The sequence below is a fragment of the Nicotiana attenuata genome, chromosome 6 (genome assembly GCF_001879085.1).
Source record: "Nicotiana attenuata strain UT chromosome 6, NIATTr2, whole genome shotgun sequence".
NCBI classification, from domain to species: Eukaryota; Viridiplantae; Streptophyta; class Magnoliopsida; order Solanales; family Solanaceae; genus Nicotiana; species Nicotiana attenuata.
In genome coordinates, this window is record NC_031994.1 from 27,211,128 (window position 1) to 27,234,549 (window position 23,422).

At 39.6% G+C, this 23,422-nt stretch overlaps 1 protein-coding gene across 1 annotated transcript; it reads right to left on the reverse strand.

The window, feature by feature from the left end:
- Positions 19,339-22,589, reverse strand: LOC109227719. Its single transcript, XM_019392916.1, has 4 exons — positions 22,487-22,589; positions 21,296-22,392; positions 21,052-21,178; positions 19,339-20,930 (listed from the first exon to the last, which is right to left on the reverse strand). The coding sequence occupies exons 1-4, from the start codon at positions 22,587-22,589 to the stop codon at positions 19,339-19,341; spliced, it is 2,919 nt and encodes a 972-aa protein (XP_019248461.1).

Consider the following 23,422-nt stretch of genomic DNA (forward strand, 5'->3'; position numbering starts at 1 on the left):
TATTATCTCCGCCTCCTTTCCAATCTTCTTTATTTCCTTTACAAGAAACTCCGGACGTACTGTTCCAACCACTACTAATTTCCTCTCCCCTGTTTTTATGCTCACACAATCTATACCTATTTACCCAATAACGATATTAGCAACTCCAAAAACAAAAACAAAAGAGTAAAGGATTTAAGTTATACTTCTCTATTACTATGTGAAGAGTCAAACATGATTTTTGTATGATTATTGTGACTTATAATACCTTTTTTTATGTAATTTTCAAATATCTAGTAAATTTTATTTCAAAATTTTTGAAAATTTTATCTTCGAAAATTCATATTGAAAACTAGTCAATTTGACCTTCGTACATACACTGAAATGGAGGGAATATACATTGTCAGTTTAAAGATGTATGATTAGTGATTTTAACTTTTTGATAATATGTTATTTACCATTTTTTTATTCTTATCAAAAGATTTATTTGTAATTACCTAATAAATAACCCAGCTCGAATTCGAGTTTGAGACTACCACATTCTCATTTTATTTACTGAGTTTGAAATATATTATTTGTAGTTTTATTAGATGGTTTTCAAACACATATAAAGAATATATCTAAATGGCTAGGCAAAAATTATTAAGTTCAGATAAGCTCCTACCTTATACATTAGATCTGCCCCTATTGATTTTATAGACATTTGTTATATCATAGAAGTTAAACTCAAGAAAAATGGATAAATATATTTAAAAGGAAGTAATATATTTAAATAGCAAGTAACTATATGGTGAAGTAAATAAAAAAACTATTGTCTTAGTTTTGATATCTCTTTTTTCTCCTTTTTTTTTTAGGGGGGGGGGGGGGGGGGGTTCAATTATATACACCTTCACGCCTTGTAATGGCTTGCAGAACGAATTTCTTGCACAGGACACAGTTGAAATTAACTTGCAGAACAATGGTTCTAATCATAGTTGGCTGGATGATTATTACCAAAACCTTCACTTATTTGGTTTACAATGTAAACTAACAAGGCATTTTTATGGACTTTGAGAGAGATTGAAAATTGTGGTATCATTCTTAATAGTAGAATTGGATGTGTATATATAAATAACATGAGTCGTTTTTAAAACTTTTTGAAGAGAGGACTAGTATTAGAGTGGACTATTTATAAGATATATATGGTCGGCCACTTAAAAAGTTTGTACAACTTTCTAAAATTGTAGAAACATGATAAACTAATTAATAAGTCAAATTTAAATGCAATAGGCTTTACGAGATTTTGCAATACCGTCCATGAGCATGAACTATGACAACATGCATAGCTAATTAATTAATAATTAGTAGCACCGTGAAATGGAAATAATTTAATATAGGTTTTACAAAGAAGGTATAAATAGAATTCAACTTAACAATTTTCCTAAAATACTCATAAGGTTATAAGGTATAACTTGAGCAATTTCTATCACGACTACCATTTTTAATTTGAAGTAGGTATATGGATTCTTAGACTAAGACCTTTGTTTTAAAAGGCAGAATTGGGACTCGCCCGGGGCTCACCCTGGGGCAGAGCACTCGTAAATTTATGTGTGGGGCTTAGTTCAGTGAAACTTACGCCTCGGCCGTCGGGGCTTACGCCCAGGACACGCTCAACGTCCAGCGTACTGGGCTGTCACGACCCTATCTCCGAACCCGGTCGTGATGGCGCCTCTCGTGAAGACAAGGCCAGCCGACACTTCCCATTTTCCAATTTTTAACAGATAAGCATTTAAGAACAGTTTAAACATGATAAACAATCCGAAATAGTTGATAATAACATAAATACGCGGAAGAATCACCCATACACAGCCCTAACCGGGGTGTCACTAGTCATGAGCATCTACTACAATTGTCTAGTCACATCAAGACCGAAATGGTCGGAAAAATCGCAATAATACATAAGGAGGAATAAAGAGGGAGAAAGCAGAGCCGCGATCGCCAGGCAGCTACCTTGCTAACTCCAATGACAACTGCCACCAAGCTCAGAAAATACCTGAATCTGCACACAAGGTGCAGGGAGTAAAATAAGTACTGCCAACTCAGTGAGTAATAATCATAACAAAAGTCTAAATGGTAAGAAATCACGAAAAATGCATCAACATGTTGTATAGCGGCAGTTCAAAAAAATCAGTAATAAAGCAATGAAGCTGTAAAATCCCTTAAAACATTTTAGCTTAGTTTAAACTTCTTTGAAAATGACTTTTTTAACGGTTGCGCAAATGAATGCAGAACAACTAGTGCGGATAAGCACAGAAATCCGCCCCTCGGGCACAAATACACAATTTAACAGGTAATTGACTGGCAAATAAGAAAGATAAGCACATAAGGTTCGCCCCTCGGGCACAATATTAACAAATCCGCCCCTCGGGCAATATCTCAGAACAGTACCAGCCCCTCGGGCAATCACATAGAACAATACCAGCCCCTCGGGCAATCACATAGAACCATACCAGCCCCTCGGGCTATATCTTACATCACAATGGGTACCCGCGCTCACTGGGGGTGTGCAGACTCCTGGAGGGGCCCCTTACGGCCCAAGCGCAATAACAAGCCATCTCGTGGCATCAAATCTAGGCCCTCGGCCTCATATCAATCAAGCCACCTCGTGGCGTACATATCTCAGGCCCTCGGCCTCACATCAGTATCAGTGTATCACCGTTGCGGCGTGCAGCCCGACCCAAAAGATATCCTCACAACATAGGCCCTCGGCCTTACTCAGTCAAAAATCACATAAGCCTCTCGGGCAACAGTAAAACGGTGTTTCTCAGTCCAAAACATCATTTAAATATCATTTGAGTATTAAAACTGAGTGAACCTGGCTGAGTTTTGAAAACAGTGAAAAATAACACGACTGAGTTCAAGTATAAAGCCAAAACAGTGAGGAAATATCAACAAAAATCCCCGAAGGGTTCAAATAGTTGGCACGAAGCCCAAATATGGCATTCAGCCTAAATAATGATGATAACAAACAGATTTCAGTCAAATACGCGGTAAAATCTTCAATCGAGACGGACCAAGTCACAGTCCCCAATAGTGCACGACCCCAGCTCATAATCAAGCGTGTGCCTCACCTCAATATAGCAGTACGATGTGCAATCCGGGGTTTCAAACCCTCAGAACATCATTTACAATCATTACTCACCTCGATCCGGTCCAAACTCTAGCCCACGATGCCTCGCCCGCACGAATCGACCTCCGAATGCTCCAAATCTAGCCACAATCAGTACATAATCATTAAAATATGCTAAGGGAGCGAAGCCCACTCGAAAATATCCAATTTACCATCAAAATCCCGAAATTGCCAAAACCCGAGCCCCGGGCCCACTTCTTGAAACTCAGAAATTTTTACATCAATAGATTCCTTATCTCCCCACGAGTTCATACATATCAAAAGTGTTCAAATCCGACCCCATATGGTCCTTCAAATCCCAATTCAAAAGTCCAATTTCTCAAGCCCTAGTTCTTCAATTTTTGGCTTAGTTTTCATGGTTTTCTAGGTGGAATTCACATAATAATCGAGTTTTTTGTCCAAGAATCTTACCTCCCAACGATTCCCCTTGAATCCCTCTTCCATCTCCTTCAAAAATCTCCAAAAACGAGCAGCTATGGGTGAAAATAGACCCACATTCGCGAACAAGACGAGTTTAAAAACATTCTGCCCAGGTCTAACTTTCCTTCTTCGCGAACGCGGTCAAACTCTCACGTTCGCGAAGCACAAACTTACATTGACCACTTTTTCCTCTATGCGAACGTGTAAAACCCATCGCGAACGCGATGCTTCCACTATCTAAACCTTCGCGAACGCGCTCACACCTACGCGAACGCGATGAACAAATGACCTTGAACCCATCTGACCCAACTTCCTCTACGCGATCGCGAGTGCCTTCTCGCGAACGCGATGCACAACTTCGCAGCCCTTCGCGAATGTGGCACCTGCCTCGTGAACGCGAAGGCCAAACTTTCACCTCCCTCAGCAGACTCTTCGCGAATGCGAAGACCAAAATGTCTGCAACTGCTGGAACTCAAAATCTGCAATTTTCTGAACTCTCAAATGATCCGATTGACCACCCGAAACTCACCCGAGGCCCCCGGGACCTCAACCAAAGGCACCAACACATCATAAAACCTTATTCAAACTTGTTCCAATCATTAAAACACCTCAAAAAATATCAAATCACCCAAAACACATCAGATTCAAGCCTAAATTTCTAAAATCTTCCGAAATACGCTTTTGATCAAAAACCCAACCAAACCACGTCCGAATGACCTGAAATTTTGCGCACACATCCCAAATCACATAACGAAGCTACTGCAACTCTCGGAATTCCATTCCGACCCTTATATCAAAATCTCACTTACCCACCGGAAATCGCCAAAATATCAACTTCGCCAATTCAAGCATAAATCTACTCCGGACCTCTAAAACCCATTCCGATCACACTCCTAAGTCATAAATCACCTCCCGAAGCTAACTGGACCATCAAAACTCACATCCAAGCCCTCTAACACATAAGTCAACATCCGGTTGACTTTTCCAACTTAAGCCTTCCTTAAAGAGACTAAGGTCTTAAACTTTACCAAAACCAATCCGAATTCAATCCGACCAACTCGATACCACAAAACACGGGTAACGAAGCATAAAGAAGCAGAAGTAGGGGAAAACGGAGTGGTAACCCAAGAGACGACTTGCCGGGTCGTCACATCCTCCCCAACTTAAACAAACGTTCGTCCTCGAAGGTGCCCATAGTTGTTCCAAAATCCAACCAATCGCATAATAACCTTACCATGCATATACCCGGGGGTGATCCCACGTCACCCTATCTCATATGGGTCCGATAACTCATTGTAACTGAAATTTCACAATCCCATCTAGCCCACAAACCTTAGAACCACATTTCTACTTCGGAAATCATCCACAAGATCAGAATCTCACATCTATACACTGAATAAGCCCGAACAAGCTGTAATAACCCCATACCTGCAACCTCAGGTGCAATTACATGATATACCACATAACTCAAACACTTGTAGTGATAACTTATAATCACATCAGCTGCACACAACAACCGAATACCGATAGAAAACCTCTTATCAACTAAAGTCCCATCCCAACGATTCCATATACTGCCAATGATAACTAAAACACACAGTAAGCCATAACCATTTCTTAGATCAACCATTCATGAAGCCACTTCTCCTTTGGCAAAGACCATAGCAAATTTCTGGGCCGAACCTCGATATTACCTTTCCAACACGCTGAAATCGAATCCGTTCATATTCCTTAAAGATCCCAACAATCTCATCTAATCCAACACAACCGCTCTGGTGACATGACATATTAATGCCATCTAAGGCCACAACTCGTGCAATCCGCACACCGATAAGCAATAATTCGAACATACCTAGATCATGAAAATGATTCAACTGAAAGAGCTGTACCGTAAGCTTACCAGAACCACCGCACAAAATATTGAGAACCCGTCACACATCATAGAAACGGAACACACGAATCCAATCCACATAATCATACCTCCACATAGCTTTGCTCAATACGCCACCTCATCCGAACACTGGTCCACATGAAACACCTTAAGTCACTATGCTCACAATCGACAACCATGCGCAATTGATGTCTAGAACCAAAGCAAATCATCATAACCGCGGCGAAGCAAATACATAACACTACACGACCCAAAAGGACTTAACCGATACACCATTCACCGAGCAACACCCAATTGCTCTTCCCGCTCGACTTCCACTATGAAACCTTAATAGAACCGCACCATACGTCTATAACCAACAACTCATAACGCCTCGCAACACAGAAAGGTAACTCATTGTGACGACCCAAAGGGTCATCACCTGTTTTAAATGAATTCTGTCCTTCCGAGGCCTTGAAAACCTCATTTAGAGTTGCCTCAATTTGCGTGCGCAGTCCGGGAACATAGCCGGAAAGCTTAAATGCCTAAATTTTGGTGTTAAAATGAATAAATTTGTCTTTGGTCAACATTTTGGTTAAACGAACCTGGACCCGTGATTTGACGGTCCCGGAGGGTCCGTATGAAAATATGGGACTTGAGCGTATGCCCGGAATCGTATTCCGAGGTCCCAAGCCCGAGAAATGAATTTTTTTGTAAAATTGTTTTTTGAAATTGTTTAAGGAAATTGGAAATGAAATTTGATTAGAAAGCGATGGTATCGGGCCCGTATTTTGGTTCCGGCGCCCGGTACAGGTCTTATATATGTTTTAAGTCTTTCCTGTGAAATTTGGTTGAAAACGAACGTCGTTTGACGTGATTCGGACTTAAATTGGAAAATTTGATGTTTTATGAAGTTTGAAAGAATTCATGGATTTTGAGGTTTAATTCGATGTTTATGATATTATTTTGGCGATTTGATCGCACGAATAAGTTTGTAGGATGTTTTTGAGGTTGTGTATATATTTGGTTTGGAGCCCCAAGGGCTCGGGTGAGTTTTGCATAGGCCACGAGTGCATTTTTGGACTTTGAAAGATAGCTGTTGCATTTTTTATCTGCAGGCTTCGCAATTGCGAAGCCAATCTCGCAAATGCGAGCCTTGCATCGCAATTGCGAAGTGGAGACCTGGGGAGGCCTGATCGCAAATGCAACCACTGTGTTCGCAAATGCGAAGGCCGGTTGCAAATGCGACTTCTTGGATCGCAAATGCGAGGTTGGGAATTTAGGAAGGGGTTCGCAAATGCGAACAAAGCTTCGCAATTCCCATGTCAGGTCGAGGTTCGCAATTGCGAACCCCTGTTCGCAATTCCCATATCTTCAACCTGCATTTTTTATACTTAGTCGATTTTTGAGCAATTTTTAACATTCTTTCAAAACACAAACTTCTTTGGGCGATTTTCCAAGAACAAGTCTTCTTCCAAATCAATTGTAATTTAGTTTTTACTCATTTCTTTCAATCATTAACATCATTTAACATGTTTTCAACTTAAAATCAATGATTCTTATGGGTGAATTGGGTGTTTTGGGTAGAACCTAGGTTTTTCAAAAATTGGGGATTTGGACCTCAATTTGAGGTCCGATTTCAAAAAAAATTACATATTTAAGTTCGTGAGGGAATGGGTAATCGGGTTTTGGTTCGAACCTCGGGTTTTGACCACGTGAGCCCGGGGGCGATTTTTGACTTTTTGGGTAAAACTTGGGAAAACTCATTTTCATGCAATGGGGCTGATTCATTTATTGTTTATTAATGTAATTAAGTAATTTATGATTAGATACGAGCGAATTGGCGGTGGAATTGCGGGGTAAAGCAATAATTGAGGCTTGAGTTGTATTCAAGGCATTGAGGTAAGTGTTTGGTCTAACCCTAGCTTGAGGGACTAGGAGTTGAGTCTTATTTGCTAATTGCTTCTTGTTGAGTATGGCGTATAGGCATGGTGACGAGTATCTATACGTTGGTGTCTAGCATGACTGTGAGTCTTTAAATTGTGAATATCTTGACTTCGTTGTATTTCTCTTGTCTTGGTGATGATCCCTATTTGTTGTGAAAAGCTTGTGAAAGGAAATTGTGACCTATGAACAACGAGGAGCATTGGCTCAAGTTATATTTCAATTGTGAACGTATATGAAATGGTTGAACCCTTTGGAGCATTGGCTCAAGTGGTAAAGTGAGATATGAAATAAAAGTGAAAGGAAGAGAAAGAGTATTTAAATTGTTCCCTTGTCGGGATATTGTTGTTTATTGATTATTTTCCCTTACCGGGATGTTGAGATTATTGATGTTGTACCCTTGCCGGGATTTAATTGTTCAATTGTGTTCCCTTGCCGGGATTTCTTTTATTATTTTGTTTATTCCCTTGCCCCTTGTTTGTGATAGTTGTTTGGGTGAGGAAGAGTGTTAAAGCACGAAGGGTGATGCCGTGCATTGTTTGTTTGTTGTGAAAGCACGAAGGGTGATGCCGTGCATTGTTTGCTTATGGCGAGGAAAGAGAGTAAAGCACGAAGGGTGATGCCGTACCGCACGATGTACCATTCCGTGCCGCACGATGTACCATTCCGTGCCGATTCTATTGATTATATGTGAGGAAAGAGAGTAAAAGCACGAAGGGTGATGCCGTGCACACTTTATTATATCATTGCTTGGTGAGGATGAGAGTAAAAGCACGAAGGGTGATGCCGTGCACTTGTTGCTTTCTGTTTCTTTATTAATGTTTGAGTTGTGTTGTTTCCTTCGTTACTAGACGACTTTTACTTGAAATTGTTATTTCCCCCATAGCATGCTCCCCCTCCCATATTAATTAATTGTCTCTGTATTTCGATTCTGCTGTATATGTATAGATAACTGCACAGGTTTATGTGGTAGTCCGGTCTAGCCTCGTCACTACTTCGCCGGGGTTAAACTAGGCACTTACCAGCACATGGGGTCGGTTGTGCTGATGCTATACTCTGTGCTCTTTTGCACAGATCCAGGTGTCGGGGCAGCTTACAGTGCGCAGCAGTAGTTAGGGAGCCGACCTTCAGTCCACGAGATTCCGAGGTAGCCTTGCTGGCGTCCGCGGGCCTAGCGTCTCTTCTATCAGTTTTCATGTTCTGTTGACATTTGTATTCGAAACAGACTATGTCCTTTATTTCAAACTCTTATTTGTAGTAATCCTAGACAGTCCGTGTATTGTTGTGACACCAGATGCTGGGTAGCGACTTGTATTGGCTTTCTAGACGCTGTTTCTATATTTAGTTCAGACTTCCGCTAAATTTTACTTTTCGTTGTCTTTTTAACTGCTTATTCATTGATAATCTAATTGCTTAATCATGTATAAAACAAGATAGGTTAATGTTTGCACAGGTTCTTGGCTTGCCTAACTACCACGAGTAGGCGCCATCACGACCCCCGAGGGTGGAAAATCCGGGTCGTGACACTCATAGATCTCCTCAGAACTCTAATAGGCTCAATAACAATCGAGTCACCACATCCCTCAACAATACAATCCGGAGTCAACCAAGCTGACTCAAGTTAGAACACGCATCCACATTGGCCTGCCAACGAACTCCTTATCAAGGAAATCCTGAAGAGGCTCCTTCAACTCCTTTAACTCTGCCGGTGCCATACGATACGGTGCCCGACATCAAATCGATACCAAAATCAACAACCTTGCCCGGCGACATGCCCGGCCACAAGAACACATCCGAAAAATCCCTCACCACCGGAACTGAATCAATGGTAGGAGTCTCTACACTGACATACATCACAAAAGCCCGATAAGAAAGACAATCCTTCCAAGCCATCCGCTGGGTCTTCGAAATATAAAACCACCCTACTAAGAACATAATCCGTCGAACCTCGCCACTCGATCCGTGGCATCCCCGGCATAGCCAACAGCGCCGCCTTAGCGCAATAGTCCAGAATAACACAACACAAAGACAACTAGTCTATACCCAACATTACATCCAAAATCTAACATACCAGCAAAAAAAGTTTCACTCGAGTCTCCAAACCCCGATAGTCACTAAAGAATGCCGATACACACGACCACAACCACAACATAGCCTGAATATGAGAACTCCTGTCCTCCAACTCCGTACCACCAAGCAAACCCGAATGTCAACAGTCGATCCAACAAGAAGGTGCCGCAATACTAATGATGTACCATCAACTTAATCACATTGCCTTTTTCTGAAACATATACCCTCGCCAAATCACCCCACTTAGCAATACCATTTCCTTAATCATTTGAAGATCATTTCCCTAATCATCTGAAACTCATTTCTCAATTTATCTGAAGCTGCCCGCTGCCTAAGAGTTTTATGACCTTCCTTTCAGAACTGAACCACAACTTTACACACGCAATCTTAATCCTCCACACATAACGCATACACCATACCATCCTAGGATAACATGAGAACTTCATATCCCTTCCGAGCCACGAACAACTATGTACTCAACCAACCAAGAACTTCCCATTGATCCCATTCAGAAGAAAATCTCTACACATTCCTTGCTTCTTACACTTGCAGAAAATACGCATCTCTAACCGCAGTAGAAATCATCAAGAACTCTCCGTCTCCCTTTTTGACAAAACCAAAGCTGACATGACTGAATCCTTCTAACTCAACCAAGCTACGCAAGCCACCCAAAACCTAAGAGCATTGCCATGAAACACCTGTAGAAGCTTATTACCTCGCAAACATCCAAAGAGCTAATCATATCCTTGCCATACTGGTTCGGCATACTACCAAACTATCCCATCTATCCGAGCTTCCTTCTGATTTACCTTTAACCTGATACTGCTTTTTGCTATAACATCGCAATTCTTCAACCCAGACTCACCACACGAGACCCAAGCATGATACCACATAGTCTAAGGCTCACAACCTGCTGAATTCTCTTTCAAATATTCCCAAGAGCACCACATTCAGAATACCTACCCTGAAAAGACTTCCTGCGAATCTGAAGACATTACTTTCCTAATACTGATGTATAGAATCCCATAATTGATATAGAAATGACTCAAGTCTTGACACCCTCCAAATGCAAAACCTCGATTTCTAGCCAAATTATACACCTGAAAATCTCCAATTGTTACATGTAAACCCATAACGCATTAGAACCATTCTCTATAGTCATCACTCTACCCAATCTGCAATTAGCCCGATCAAGAGGATCGAACAACCTGCGCCTCATTAGCACTTCTGACACTACAGCATATAACCTTACCCTGATGCAACCAAGCCACTTTCCTTTCCTATGCACTGAGAATTCTTTATCAACAATAACTCAAGACATTCCGTGATTCTCAAACACCTATGAAGCATGATATAACCTTACCTTAGTCAAAAATTTTCCTTTACTCGAGCCATCCTCGGGCTCAATCTCCGCAAACCATAACTGATTCACCAGCATGCCTCAAACTGGAACCAACATAGCACATAACCGTGCAATCAGCTAATCAATAGCAACTCCCCCACTTGGCTCGAAGCCATAGATCAAAACACACACCATAACTCATAACGCATATACTTTATTGCTTCCATAATACCATAGTGAGATTAACTCAATCCTTCATAAGCTCGTGGAACACAGACCATCTGGTACTTCATATCTTCTGCAAATCTCGCATTTACTCTCGTAACAATTAAACCCACTCTCTTAAGCAACCCAAATTAAATTCACACATATATTTCACTTGTAAATGGGATCTTCTAACAGACAACATAAAGATCACACAACTCCAGAACACTTCGCAGGAGATAACCCACCTGCTTCGCCTTAAACTAACATTTATGTATACCTTCCACCGTCATAACCATTATGCAGTCACTTAGTCTTCCTGAGTCTGAACTCATACCGCAACATGAAATTTACTCCACTCCCAACTAGGAGACATGAAAAGATTCTTCACACGCCCATAACTCGGGGCTATAACTCGAATCAAGATGGAAATCAAGCACCTAATAGTTTTTCTATCTCCAATAGACCTCTTCCCATCGCTTCTAAATCATAGGAATACATCTCGTAGTCACATCATCCTCATCACGTACTATCCAGTCATTACTTCTTTTAATAGGGACCCAACAGAACACATAGATCCAGAAACACGTGCTCACACAATCAGCACCTCGGTGCTAAAGCTATAGGCAAAAATCCGGCCTCGAGTCCTCCATACTGGCCCAACATCAGCACATAGAGATCACATCTCGCCCCTCAATCAGGGAATCACAAGCCATCGATGCACATATGATACTGAGCGCTCATTCGCACATACGAATGCATGGAAGGAATTCAAAGAGTTATATTCCAAGCTGAATCAAGGACGCACGATAAGAATTTCAAGAATGTGAAGTTTTCCTAAAGGTTTTGCAGCCTCTCGAGGATAAATACAGACGTCTCCGTACCGATCCGCGAGACTCTACTAAACCTGCTCATGACTCGTGAGGCCTATGTAACCTAGGCTTTGATACCAACTTGTCACGACACTATCCCCGAACTCGGTCATGATGACGCCTCTCGTGAAGACAAGGCCAGCTGACACTTCCCATTTTCCAATTTTTAACAGATAAGCATTTAAGAACAGTTTAAACATGATAAAACAATCCGAAATAGCTTATAATAACATAAATACACGGACGAATCACCCATACACAGCCCTAACCGGGGTATCACAAGTCATGAGCATCTACTAATATTGTCTAGTCACATCAAGACCGAAATGGTCGCAAAAATCGCAATAATACATAAGGAGGAATAAAGAGGGAGAAAGCAGAGCCGCGATCGCCAGGCAGCTACCTTGCTAACTCCAATGACAACTGCCACCAAGCTCAGAAAATACCTGAATCTGCACATAAGGTGCAGGGAGTAAAATGAGTACTGCCAACTCAGTGAGTAATAATCATAACTAAAGTCTGAATGGTAAGAAATCACGAAAAGTGCATCAACATGTTGTATAGTGGCAGTTCAAAAAACCCAGTAATAAAGCAATGAAGCTGTAAAATCCCTTAAAACATTTTAGCTCAGTTTAAACTTCTTTGAAAATGACTTTTTCAACGGTTGCGCAAATGAATGCAAAACAACTAGTGCGGGTAAGCACAGAAATCCGCTGCTCGGGCACAAATACACAATTTAACAGGTAATTGACAGGCAAATAAGAAAGATAAGCATATAAGGTTCGCCCCTCGGGCACAATATTAACAAATCCGCCCCTCGGGCAATATCTCAGAACGGTACCAGTCCCTCGGGCAATCACATAGAACAATACCAGCCCCTCGGGCAATCACATAGAACTATACCAGCCCCTCAGGCTATATCTCAGATCACAATGGGTACCCGCGCTCACTGGGGGTGTGCAGACTCCTGGAGGGGCCCCTTACGGCCCAAGCGCAATAACAAGCCATCTCGTGGCATCAAATCTAGGCCCTCGGCCTCATATCAATCAAGCCACCTCGTGGCGTACATATCTCAGGCCCTCGGCCTCACATCAGTATTAGTGTATCACCGCTGCAGCGTGCAGCCCGACCCAAAAGATATCCTCACAACACAGGCCCTCGGCCTTACTCAATCAAAAATCACATAAGCCTCTCGGGCAACAGTAAAACAGTGTTTCTCAGCCCAAAACATCATTTAAATATCATTTGAGTATTAAAACTGAGTGAACCTGGCTGAGTTTTGAAAACAGTGGAAAATAACACGACCGACTTATAAAGCCAAAACAGTGAGGAAATATCAACAAAAATCCCCGAAGGATTCAAATAGTTGGCACGAAGCCCAAATATGGCATTCAGCCCAAATAATGATGATAACAAACAAATATCAGTCAAATACGCGGTAAAATCATCAATCGGGACGGACCAAGTCACAATCCCCAATAGTGCACGACCCCACGCTCGTAATCAAGCGTGTGCCTCACCTCAATATAGCACTACGATGTGCAATCCGGGGTTTCAAACCCTCAGAACATCATTTACAATCATTACTCACCTCGATCCGGTCCAAACTCTAGCCCGCACGAATCGACCTCCGAATGCTCCAAATCTAGCCACAATCAGTACATAATCATTAAAATATGCTAAGGGAGCGAAGCCCACTCGAAAATATCCAATTTAACATCATAATCCCGAAATTGCCAAAATTCGAGCCCTGGGCCCACTTCTTGAAACTCAGAAATTTTTACATCAATAGATTCCTTATCTCCCCACGAGTTCATACATATCGAAAGTGTTCAAATACGACCCCATATGGTCCTTCAAATCCCAACTCAAAAGTCCAATTTCTCAAGCCCTAGTTCTTCAATTTTTGGCTTAGTTTTCATGGTTTTCTAGGTGGAATTCACATAATAATCGAGTTTTTTGTCCAAGAATCTTACCTCCCAACGATTCCCCTTGAATCCCTCTTCAATCTCCTTCAAAAAATCTCCAAAAACGAGCAGCTATGGGTGAAAATAGACCCACATTCGCAAACAAGACGAGTTTAAAAACATTCTAACCAGGTCTGACTTTCCTTCTTCGCGAACGCGGTCAAACTCTCGCGTTCGCGAAGCACAAACTTACGTTGACCATTTTTTCCTCTATGCGAATGCGTAAAACCCATTGCGAACGCGATGATTCCAGCATCTAAACCTTCGCGAACGCGCCCACACCTAAGCGAACGCGATGAACAAATGACCTTGAACCCATCTGACCCAACTTCCTCTACGCGATCACGAGTGCCTTCTCGCGAACGCGATGCACAACTTCGCAGCCCTTCGCGAACGCGGCACCTGCCTCGCGAACGCGAAGGCCAAACTTTCACCTCCCTCAGCAGACTCTTCGCGAACGCGAGGGTCCTCTCGCGAACGCGAAGACCAAAATGTCTGCAACTGCTGGAACTCAAAATCTGCAATTTTCTGAACTCTCAAATGATAAGATTGACCACCCGAAACTCACCCGAGGCCCTCGGGACCTCAACCAAAGGCACCAAGACATCCTAAAACCTTATTCAAACTTTTTTCAATAATCAAACACCTCAAAGAACATCAAATCACCCAAAACACATCGGATTCAAGCCTAAATATCTAAAATCTTCCGAAATACGCTTTTGATCAAAAACCCAACCAAACCACGTCCGAATGACCTGAAATTTTGTGCACACATCCCAAATCACATAACGAAGCTACTGCAACTCTTGGAATTCCATTCCGATCCTTATATCAAAATCTCGCCTACCCACCGGAAATCGCCAAAATATCAACTTCGCCTATTCAAGCCTAAATCTACTCCGGACCTCCAAAACCCATTCCGATCACACTGCTAAGTCATAAATCACCTCCCGAAGCTAACTGAACCATCGGAGAACTCACATCCGAGCCCTCTAACACATAAGTCAACATCCGATTGACTTTTCCAACTTAAGCCTTCCTTAAAGAGACTAAGTTTCTCAAACTTCACCAAAAACAATCCGAATTCAATCCGACCAACCCGATACCACAAACACGGGTAACGAAGCATAAAGAAGGAGAAATGGGGGAAAACGGAGAGGTAACCCAAGAGACGACTGGCCGGGTCGTCACATGGGCTCACCTAATAGAACTTTATGCAGTTGTGTGTAACTAACCTTGTAAATCATCAGTTTTTCTTAATAAACCGTTGAATATTCAAAATTACTCGTTTCTTAATCATAAATCATTAAGTTGAGAGTATTTTATGTTCATAATTAAAATAAAAATTATTGCATGTTATCCACTAACTCTACTGTGATAGTATATTTTACATAAATCTTTCATTTAAAAGTATTTATTTATTAACTGTTGTTATGTCTTTATTATATTAGTCCATAATTTTTCTATAATTATTTTCCTAAATATTTTTTTTACATTTACGAGATAAAATACTTATAAATTTAATAGCTCAGTATTAGCTAGTAACTATTTACAAATAATTAGTTATCATGATATAGTATGGTGAATTATGTGTCACTTTATTAACTTGTTGAAACTTAAAAATAAATTATACTAGAGAATCATATTTAAATTGTGAATTATATTTTTATATAAATTCTCTTTCAAATAGAAAGCATATTAAATAAAAGGAGTATTTAAAAATAATATCAAATTATAATATCGAAATTTTTTCAAGATTCATTACTCGTTAAGAGATACATATAAGATTTCGCATCGAATAAATTACTTTCGATATTTGAGTTGTAACGACGTTGCAACTAATTTGCATATTATGATATACGTCATACTTTTTGTATTATTCATAGTTGAATTAAAATTTATAAATATTTTAAATAGATTATTTGTTATAATTTTGTGGTTTTAATATAATTTTTATAATTATTTTTATTTTATACTATCTTAAAATTCTTGAAATTAGTAAAATTTAAAGATCCGTGAGACTTACGCCCCATGTCTCAGGGCTTACGCCTCGTTCGTCCGAGGTAAAACGCCTCACCTCACGCCCCCGCCTTTTAAAACATTGACTAAGACAAACTCAAACATTCGAAGCTTAAATTCCGAAACCGAAAGGCTGTGTTTCTTTGGCTTGGAGATAAAGTCATCTATATACTCCAATGGTCATTTACAAATAAAGTTAGCAAACATAATATATCTACGAAAAGTCTGCGAGCCGATGACTTACGGCGATATTTGTTGACTTTTAATTGTTTTATCTAAAACAATATATTCAACTGAAGTAATTAGAAGAATAGTGGATAAATGCTACTTCTACTGTGTTAATTTATGTGAAAATATTTACTTTTTGAGAGTCAATTTAATTTATTTTCGAGGTTAAATTAGATTGATGAATTCTATATTTTAAAATTAAAATTAAAATATTAAAAAATTATGCTAAATGTATCATAAATTATACTAATTCTTTTCATTACAATATAAGAAAAATAAGTTATCAAAATTCACTTAGTTTAAATCTCGAGAATTGAAAAATATCATATTTATTAAAACAGAGGGAGGACGGACTTTTCGGTTTATCTTTTTTTTTATAAAAAAAATCCAAATAATTGATCCGACTAACTATACATTCCCATTCGTTGTTATTTAGGTGGGAACGAGTCGTGACAATTTCGTAACAAACATGAGCTCAAATACTGGGAGCTAAAGATTGGAAAAATTAGAATAATGTATCAAAAACTGAAAAGACAATATACTGATGTGAACACAAATGGCGAAAATTTCAAACTCAAATGGATTTTGACCTAATCGATGGAAGGTGTGAGAACCACGAATTTTGTACTTTTCGGAAGTCTAATTACTCCCGTTTAACGCAAAAATGGATTTCTCGATCAAAGTCAATATCAAGAAGAAATCGGGTCCAAAATTACTTCACTTTCTTAGTAATTTGAAAAATAAGACAAATAATGAAAATAATTGACTGGGAAAAAAAACTCACAACAGATTGACAATCTCTCCCAGAATTGCGGTTAGAACCCTTTGAATAAAGTAAAAGAATAATTGAATATATTGATTGAAAAATCAGATACCATTACAAAATAAGGACTAGGCCCTTATATAAGAGTACATAATTATAACGTTTTCCTTACTTAATTCGGACTTGTTAATGATATTAATTGCCTCGATTACCTTGATTACCTGTTATCATATATAATTGTAACGGAAGCATTTATGACTGAAGATATCCCGTAACCACGATTAATGTCGATTTCCCTACCTTTTTATAACAAATTCATGCATCTTTAATTGTCTTTATCCATTCCCCTCCTATTTTTTCTTTTCTAGCTGTTAGGGCCGGTTCCTTTCCTAGAGAAACTCCGAGAGTTGAATTCGTTTAATTGAAAGTGCCACCTATCACCTTGATAGTAGTCCATGTGTCATGCCTTTTCTCGCCAATACAACTCCACCAACAGAAGACATGGAAGAAGTTGCTGCTAAAGTTGGTTTGATGAATCACTACCTTAGCACTTAACTTGATTTGCATGCTTAGCAGATATTAATTCCAAAATTTATGGTCGACTTTAGTGTAGTTAATTCAGGTCTTTGTAAATTGAGATCTTTTGCCACAATAATACCTGGAGATAGTGCCACGTCATCACCTTGAGAAGGTGCCACATCTTAGTGCGAGAGAATGCCACGTATAAGCATCAGAACCTTCCTACTATATTGTTGCCAAATATTGGCACCTTGTTGATTAATCATCACTTGTAGTTAGTACTATAATTTGTAGTCCCCCTGGTACTTGACTTCATTTAAACCCGATCATCCAGCGTTTATTCACCTGCAAAAGAAACCCCCCCCCCCTTTTTTTTAATGGATTTCTCAAGTCTTTTATTTGTTAGTGTTGGGATATATACTATTAATCATGGGTTTTGATTTAAATATAGTATCTATTATGGAATAATTGTTTATTCAATTTGTTAAAAACACACTCTAGGTTCACTATTAATGGAGTCGAAGAATTGAAGGAGAAGAAAAAACAGAGAAGGAAAGAAGGAGGAAGGTTCTGGAGAGATAAGATGGAACTGATTTTCCAATTGTATTAACATTGAATACACTGTACAACTATTATATACACATTACCAAATAATGTTTCCACTAACTACCCTTATGACAGCTAAGCAACTAATCTTCTAACTAATTATCTTTCTAGAAGAGTACAATATAAATAGCCAACTGTACAACTATGTATTTCTACACTCCCCCTCAAGTTGAGAATGAAAAATATTTTTCATTCCCAACTTGGAAAGTAATACTGAATGTTGGGGATGGCCTAAAGCCTTTGTCAAGATATCTGCAGGCTGTTCTTGACTGGATATATACGCAGTTCTTATCAGGCCTTCTTGTATTTGCTCCCTTATAAAGTGACAGTCAATCTCTATATGCTTTGTTCTCTCATGATGCATAGGGTTAGCTGCTATTTGGAGGGCTGCCTTGTTATCACAATACAACTCCATAGGCATCTTTACATTCACTTGCAACTCTAGCAATAGTCCTTTTAACCACATCAATTCTGCTACTGTATGTGCCATACTTCTATATTCAGCTTCTGCTGAACTTCTAGATATAGTACTATGTTTCTTTGCCTTCCAGGAAATAAGTGATGCCCCTAGCTTAACACAGAAACCAGTAACTGATTTCCTAGACATAGGGCATGAGGCCCAATCTGAATCACAGAAAGTTACAATTTCCTCTGCACCAGTGCTTGACATAAGGAGTCCAAGCCCAGGCTGATTCTTCACATACCTCACCACATGCAGAGCTGCTTCATAATGAGACCTTTTTGGCGCATGCATAAACTGGCTCAAACACTGTACTACATATGCAATGTCTGGTCTGGTTATTGTTAAGTACAACAACTTCCCAACTAGCCTCTGAAAAATGCTCTTATCTTCCAAAGACTCATCGGAACTTTCTGTCTTTATTAGCTTATAAAATTCTGCACTAGTTAGCTTTAGATGTTGTTCCATTGGAGTTTCTTTAGGCTTTGAACCTGAAAGTCCTGCTTCTGAGATCATTTCCAAGGTGTACTTTCTTTGTGACATTATGATGCCTTCATTTGATCTAGCAAACTCAATACCAAGAAAAAATCTTAGTTCTCCAAGACCTTTCAGCTTAAAGATTTTGTGCAGGGCATCTTTGACTGACTGTATCTCTGCCAAATCATTTCCTGTAACAAGCAAATCATCTACATATACAAGTATGAGTACAAAAGCATCATTAGTAGTTTTAGTGAATAATGAGTAGTCATGTTTGCTCTGTTTGAAACCAGATGTCAGTAGGGCTTGTGTTAGTTTTAAGTTCCATTGTCTAGAGGCTTGTTTCAACCCATATAGGGATTTGAGAAGTCTACAGACTTTGTTCTCCCCCTGGCTACCAAATCCCTGGGGCAGTGTCATATAGACCTCCTAAAAAAGATCACCATTCAGAAAGGCATTGTGGACATCCATCTGGAAAAGAGGCCAATGCTTAAGAGCTGCAATGGCTATGACAGTCCTCACAGTAGTCATCTTAGCTACTGGGGAAAAGGTGTCATGAAAATCAATGCCCTCTTGCTGGGTATATCCTTTTGCTACTAACCTTGCTTTGAACCTCTCAATAGATCCATTAGCATTATACTTAATTTTGTATACCCACTTACATCTAATGGGTACCTTCCCAGGTGGCAGGGTAACTACTTCCCAAGTGTTGTTCTGTTCTAGTGCTTCTATTTCAAGCTTCATTGCCTGAACCCACCTGTCATCTCTGATGGCTTGAGAGTAAGAAGAAGGCCCAATATCTGATGAAAAAGAAGCTAAGAAAGATTGAAAATGAGAAGGAAGATGAGAGTAAGACACAAACTGTTGAATTGGATAAAGAGAAGCAGAAGTAGAAGTAGAAGTAGAAGGCAAAGGGGGGTGAACATAGTCAGTTAACCAAATGGGAGGCCTGGATTGTCTGGTAGATTTCCTGAGCTGCAGAGATTGTGAGGATTGTCGATGTGGCAAAGAGAGGGAATCAGCAAGAAGGAATGGTGGTGCAGGAGCAGCAGGAGAAGGTGAAGATGGAGAATGTGAGGAGGCAGGTGGAGCAGGATTGGGAGAAGGAGAATGACATGGTGGATCAGGAGGGAAAGAAGAATCAGTAGGTAAACTAGAGGGATCAACAGCAAAAGATGGTGGATTAAGTGGATGCAAATCAGGAACAGGAAAAAGATTAGAAGTAGAACATTTAGGAGCAGAACCAGGACAGACAAGAAATTTGTTCCTGGGATGTTTGAAGGGGAAAATATCTTCCTTGAAGACTACATCCCGACTGACTAGGTATTTGTTGGTTTCAATGTCAAGGAGTTTGTAACCCTTCTGTGTGGGTGCATATCCCATAAACACAGCTGGAATGGATTTAGAAGTAAATTTATCATGGGAATCTGGCTTTGTGGCATAGCAAAGGCATCCCAAGGTTTTCATATGATCAAAGGTTGGTGGCTTTCCATGGAACATCTCATAAGGAGACTTTCCATTTAGGGTGGAACTGGGAAATCTATTGATAATATATGTTGCTGTAAGGATGCAGTCCCCCCAGCATCTCAAGGGAATATTTGCTTGAAACCTTAAAGCTCTAGCAACATCTAGAAGGTGTCTATGTTTTCTTTCTACAACTCCATTCTGTTGTGGAGTCTGAACACAACTACTCTGATGAATAATTCCCTTGGTTTTGAAGAGATTAGAACATAAGGTGTTAAAGAATTCATAATCATTGTCTGGTCTGAATGTTTTGATAGTAGTGGAAAATTGATTCTCTACTAGGTGAAGAAAATCAGTTAACACAACATATACATCACTTTTCAATCTCAAAAGAAATGTCCAAGTCATTCTGGTACTATCATCAACCAGAGTTAGAAAGTATCTATATCCATTATGAGTGTTTACTCTATATGGACCCCAGACATCCATATGAACAAGTTGAAATGAACTAGCAGACTTTGAATGACTGATAGGAAAAGGCAATCTTGTTTGTTTAGCTAATGGACATATAGGACAATTACAAGTAGAAGCTGGACTACTAGACAAATGTTTATTTATTGCAGTTTTTTTTTAGAACTGGAAGAGGAGCATGACCCAGTCTTTGGTGCCATAAAGCACTTGTGCTTTGCTGAACTGAAGTGGTCATGCACTTAGAAGAAGAGACAGCAGCATCTGTTGAAGGTCTAAGGATGTAGAGACCACCCTCAAGTTTACCAATCCCCTTCACCATGCCACTGAAGAGGTCCTGAAAGACACAGAAATCAGGATAAAAATGGACAGAACTATTCAGCTCTTTAGTATATCTGGAAATGGACAAAAGGTTATACTTGAATTGGGGAACATAGAGTACATCATGTAGTACATCAGAACTAGGCAAAGTACAAGTTCCTATGTGAGTAATTTTGGTATCGTTTCCATTAGGCAAGTGCACAGTTGCGGATCTAGGCTCAGAAATTTGATTAAAAGATGACAGTAGATTCAAGGATGAAACCATATAGTTAGAAGCACCAGAGTCAATAATCCAACTACATTGGTTATCAAGTGAGTTGCCTGCCATATTGGCTACATATGGAGGTTGGGTCTCCTTGCTTAACATCTTGAGAATTTGTTGGTATTGCTCAGTGGTGAATGGCTGGACAGTTGGTACTACAACTGGTATATTGTTTCCGTGTGCAGCATTTTGAAGAAACTCTGAAGTATGAACATTGTGTGCCATGTTTCCAGGTTGCTCATGTCCTCCTCTTCTCCTATTGTTGTTGAACTTGAATCCTGGAGGGTATCCTACCAGTTTGTAACATGATTCTCTCGAGTGTCCCTTCATGTGGCCGTAATCACACACAAGCCCGTTGTTTCTCCTAGGTCTCACATTCAAAGCATTTGCAACAGCTAAAGCACTACTCTCTACATTCAAAGGTGTGCTCCCTAAAATACCAGCCTGTGATGTGCCAACATTCACCCTTTGGCTTTCCTCTTGCACAATCATCGAGTAGGCCTGATCTAGAGTGGGTGTTGGGTGCATCATCAGAATTTGACTCCTTTGTGGTGCATATGTATCATTTAGACCCATTAGAAACTTCAAGAGTTTTTGTTGGTGAAGAAATGTCACAAAAAGTCTGGATCTTTCACAATCACAACCACGAAAAGGGATTATTGACTCAAATTCATCCCACAAGTCATTGAGTCTGGAAAAGTACACAGAAACACTCGAAATGCCTTGCGTCAGACATCTGATCTCCCTATTCATATGATAAATTTTAGTAGCATTTACTTTATCAAATCTCTCTTTCATAGCTTTCCATACTTTCTCTTCATTGGTTGAGTATGCAATTCCTCTTCTGAGTTCTGGTGCGACTGAACTCATAATCCATGATTGCACGATCGCATTACACCTATCCCACTGGTGTAATTTATAGGCATCCTTTTCAAATTGATCTCTAGTACATGATCCATCAACAAAACCTAATTTTTTTTACTAGCAATGACATTACCATAGATCTGCTCCACTCCGAGTAATTTTCAGTCCCTATCAACAGTTGAGGGACGAGTGAAATACCTGGTGTATCCGATGGATGAACATATAGTGGATCGTTGTAATCAACTTGATGAATAGCTGCATGTGAGGTTCCAGCTACATTCTCCGGCGTATCAATCGCCATTTCGAGGAAAGGAAAAATCGAAAGGAGATGAAAAGAAGGAGAGAATTTAGGGTTTAGAGAAAAATGAAATGAACGATGAATTTTCAAATTCCTAGAGCTCTGAATCGCAATCAACCATGCTCTGATACCATGTTAAAAACACACTCTAGGTTCGCCATTAATGGAGTCGAAGAATTGAAGGAGAAGAAAGAACAGAGAAGGAAAGAAGGAGGAAGGTTCTGGAGAGATAAGATGGAACTGATTTTCCAATTGTATTAACATTGAATACACTGTACAACTATTATATACACATTACCAAATAATGTTTCCACTAACTACCCTTATGACAGCTAAGCAACTAATCTTCTAACTAATTATCTTTCTAGAAGAGTACAATATAAATAGCCAACTGTACAACTATGTATTTCTACACAATTTTAATAAAGTTTTAAATATATCATATATTAGTATGTGTCCTTTGCTTATAGTAGATGATTTAGTGCATAGAGTTTAGCATATACATGGAAGATTAAATCATCGGTTCTTATAAGTATAAAATTTGGGTTCACAATCTAGTGATGGAATTGGACAAACCATCATGGATGATTGTAGCACAAGATTAAATATAATTTATCTTGATTATGGGAATTGTTTAATTCCAACTTCTTGTGCTAGTATATTTTTTATGTATTGGACGGACCAAGTAGAGATAAGTATTTTATACTAACTTAATAAAATAAGCTCTCTAGCCCTTAAATATACTTATACTCTTAATCTTGATATAATTATTATTAGCTGTGTACATAATTATTGTTTTGATTTATTAAAAGGTGAGATTCTTTCGTGGGTCAATA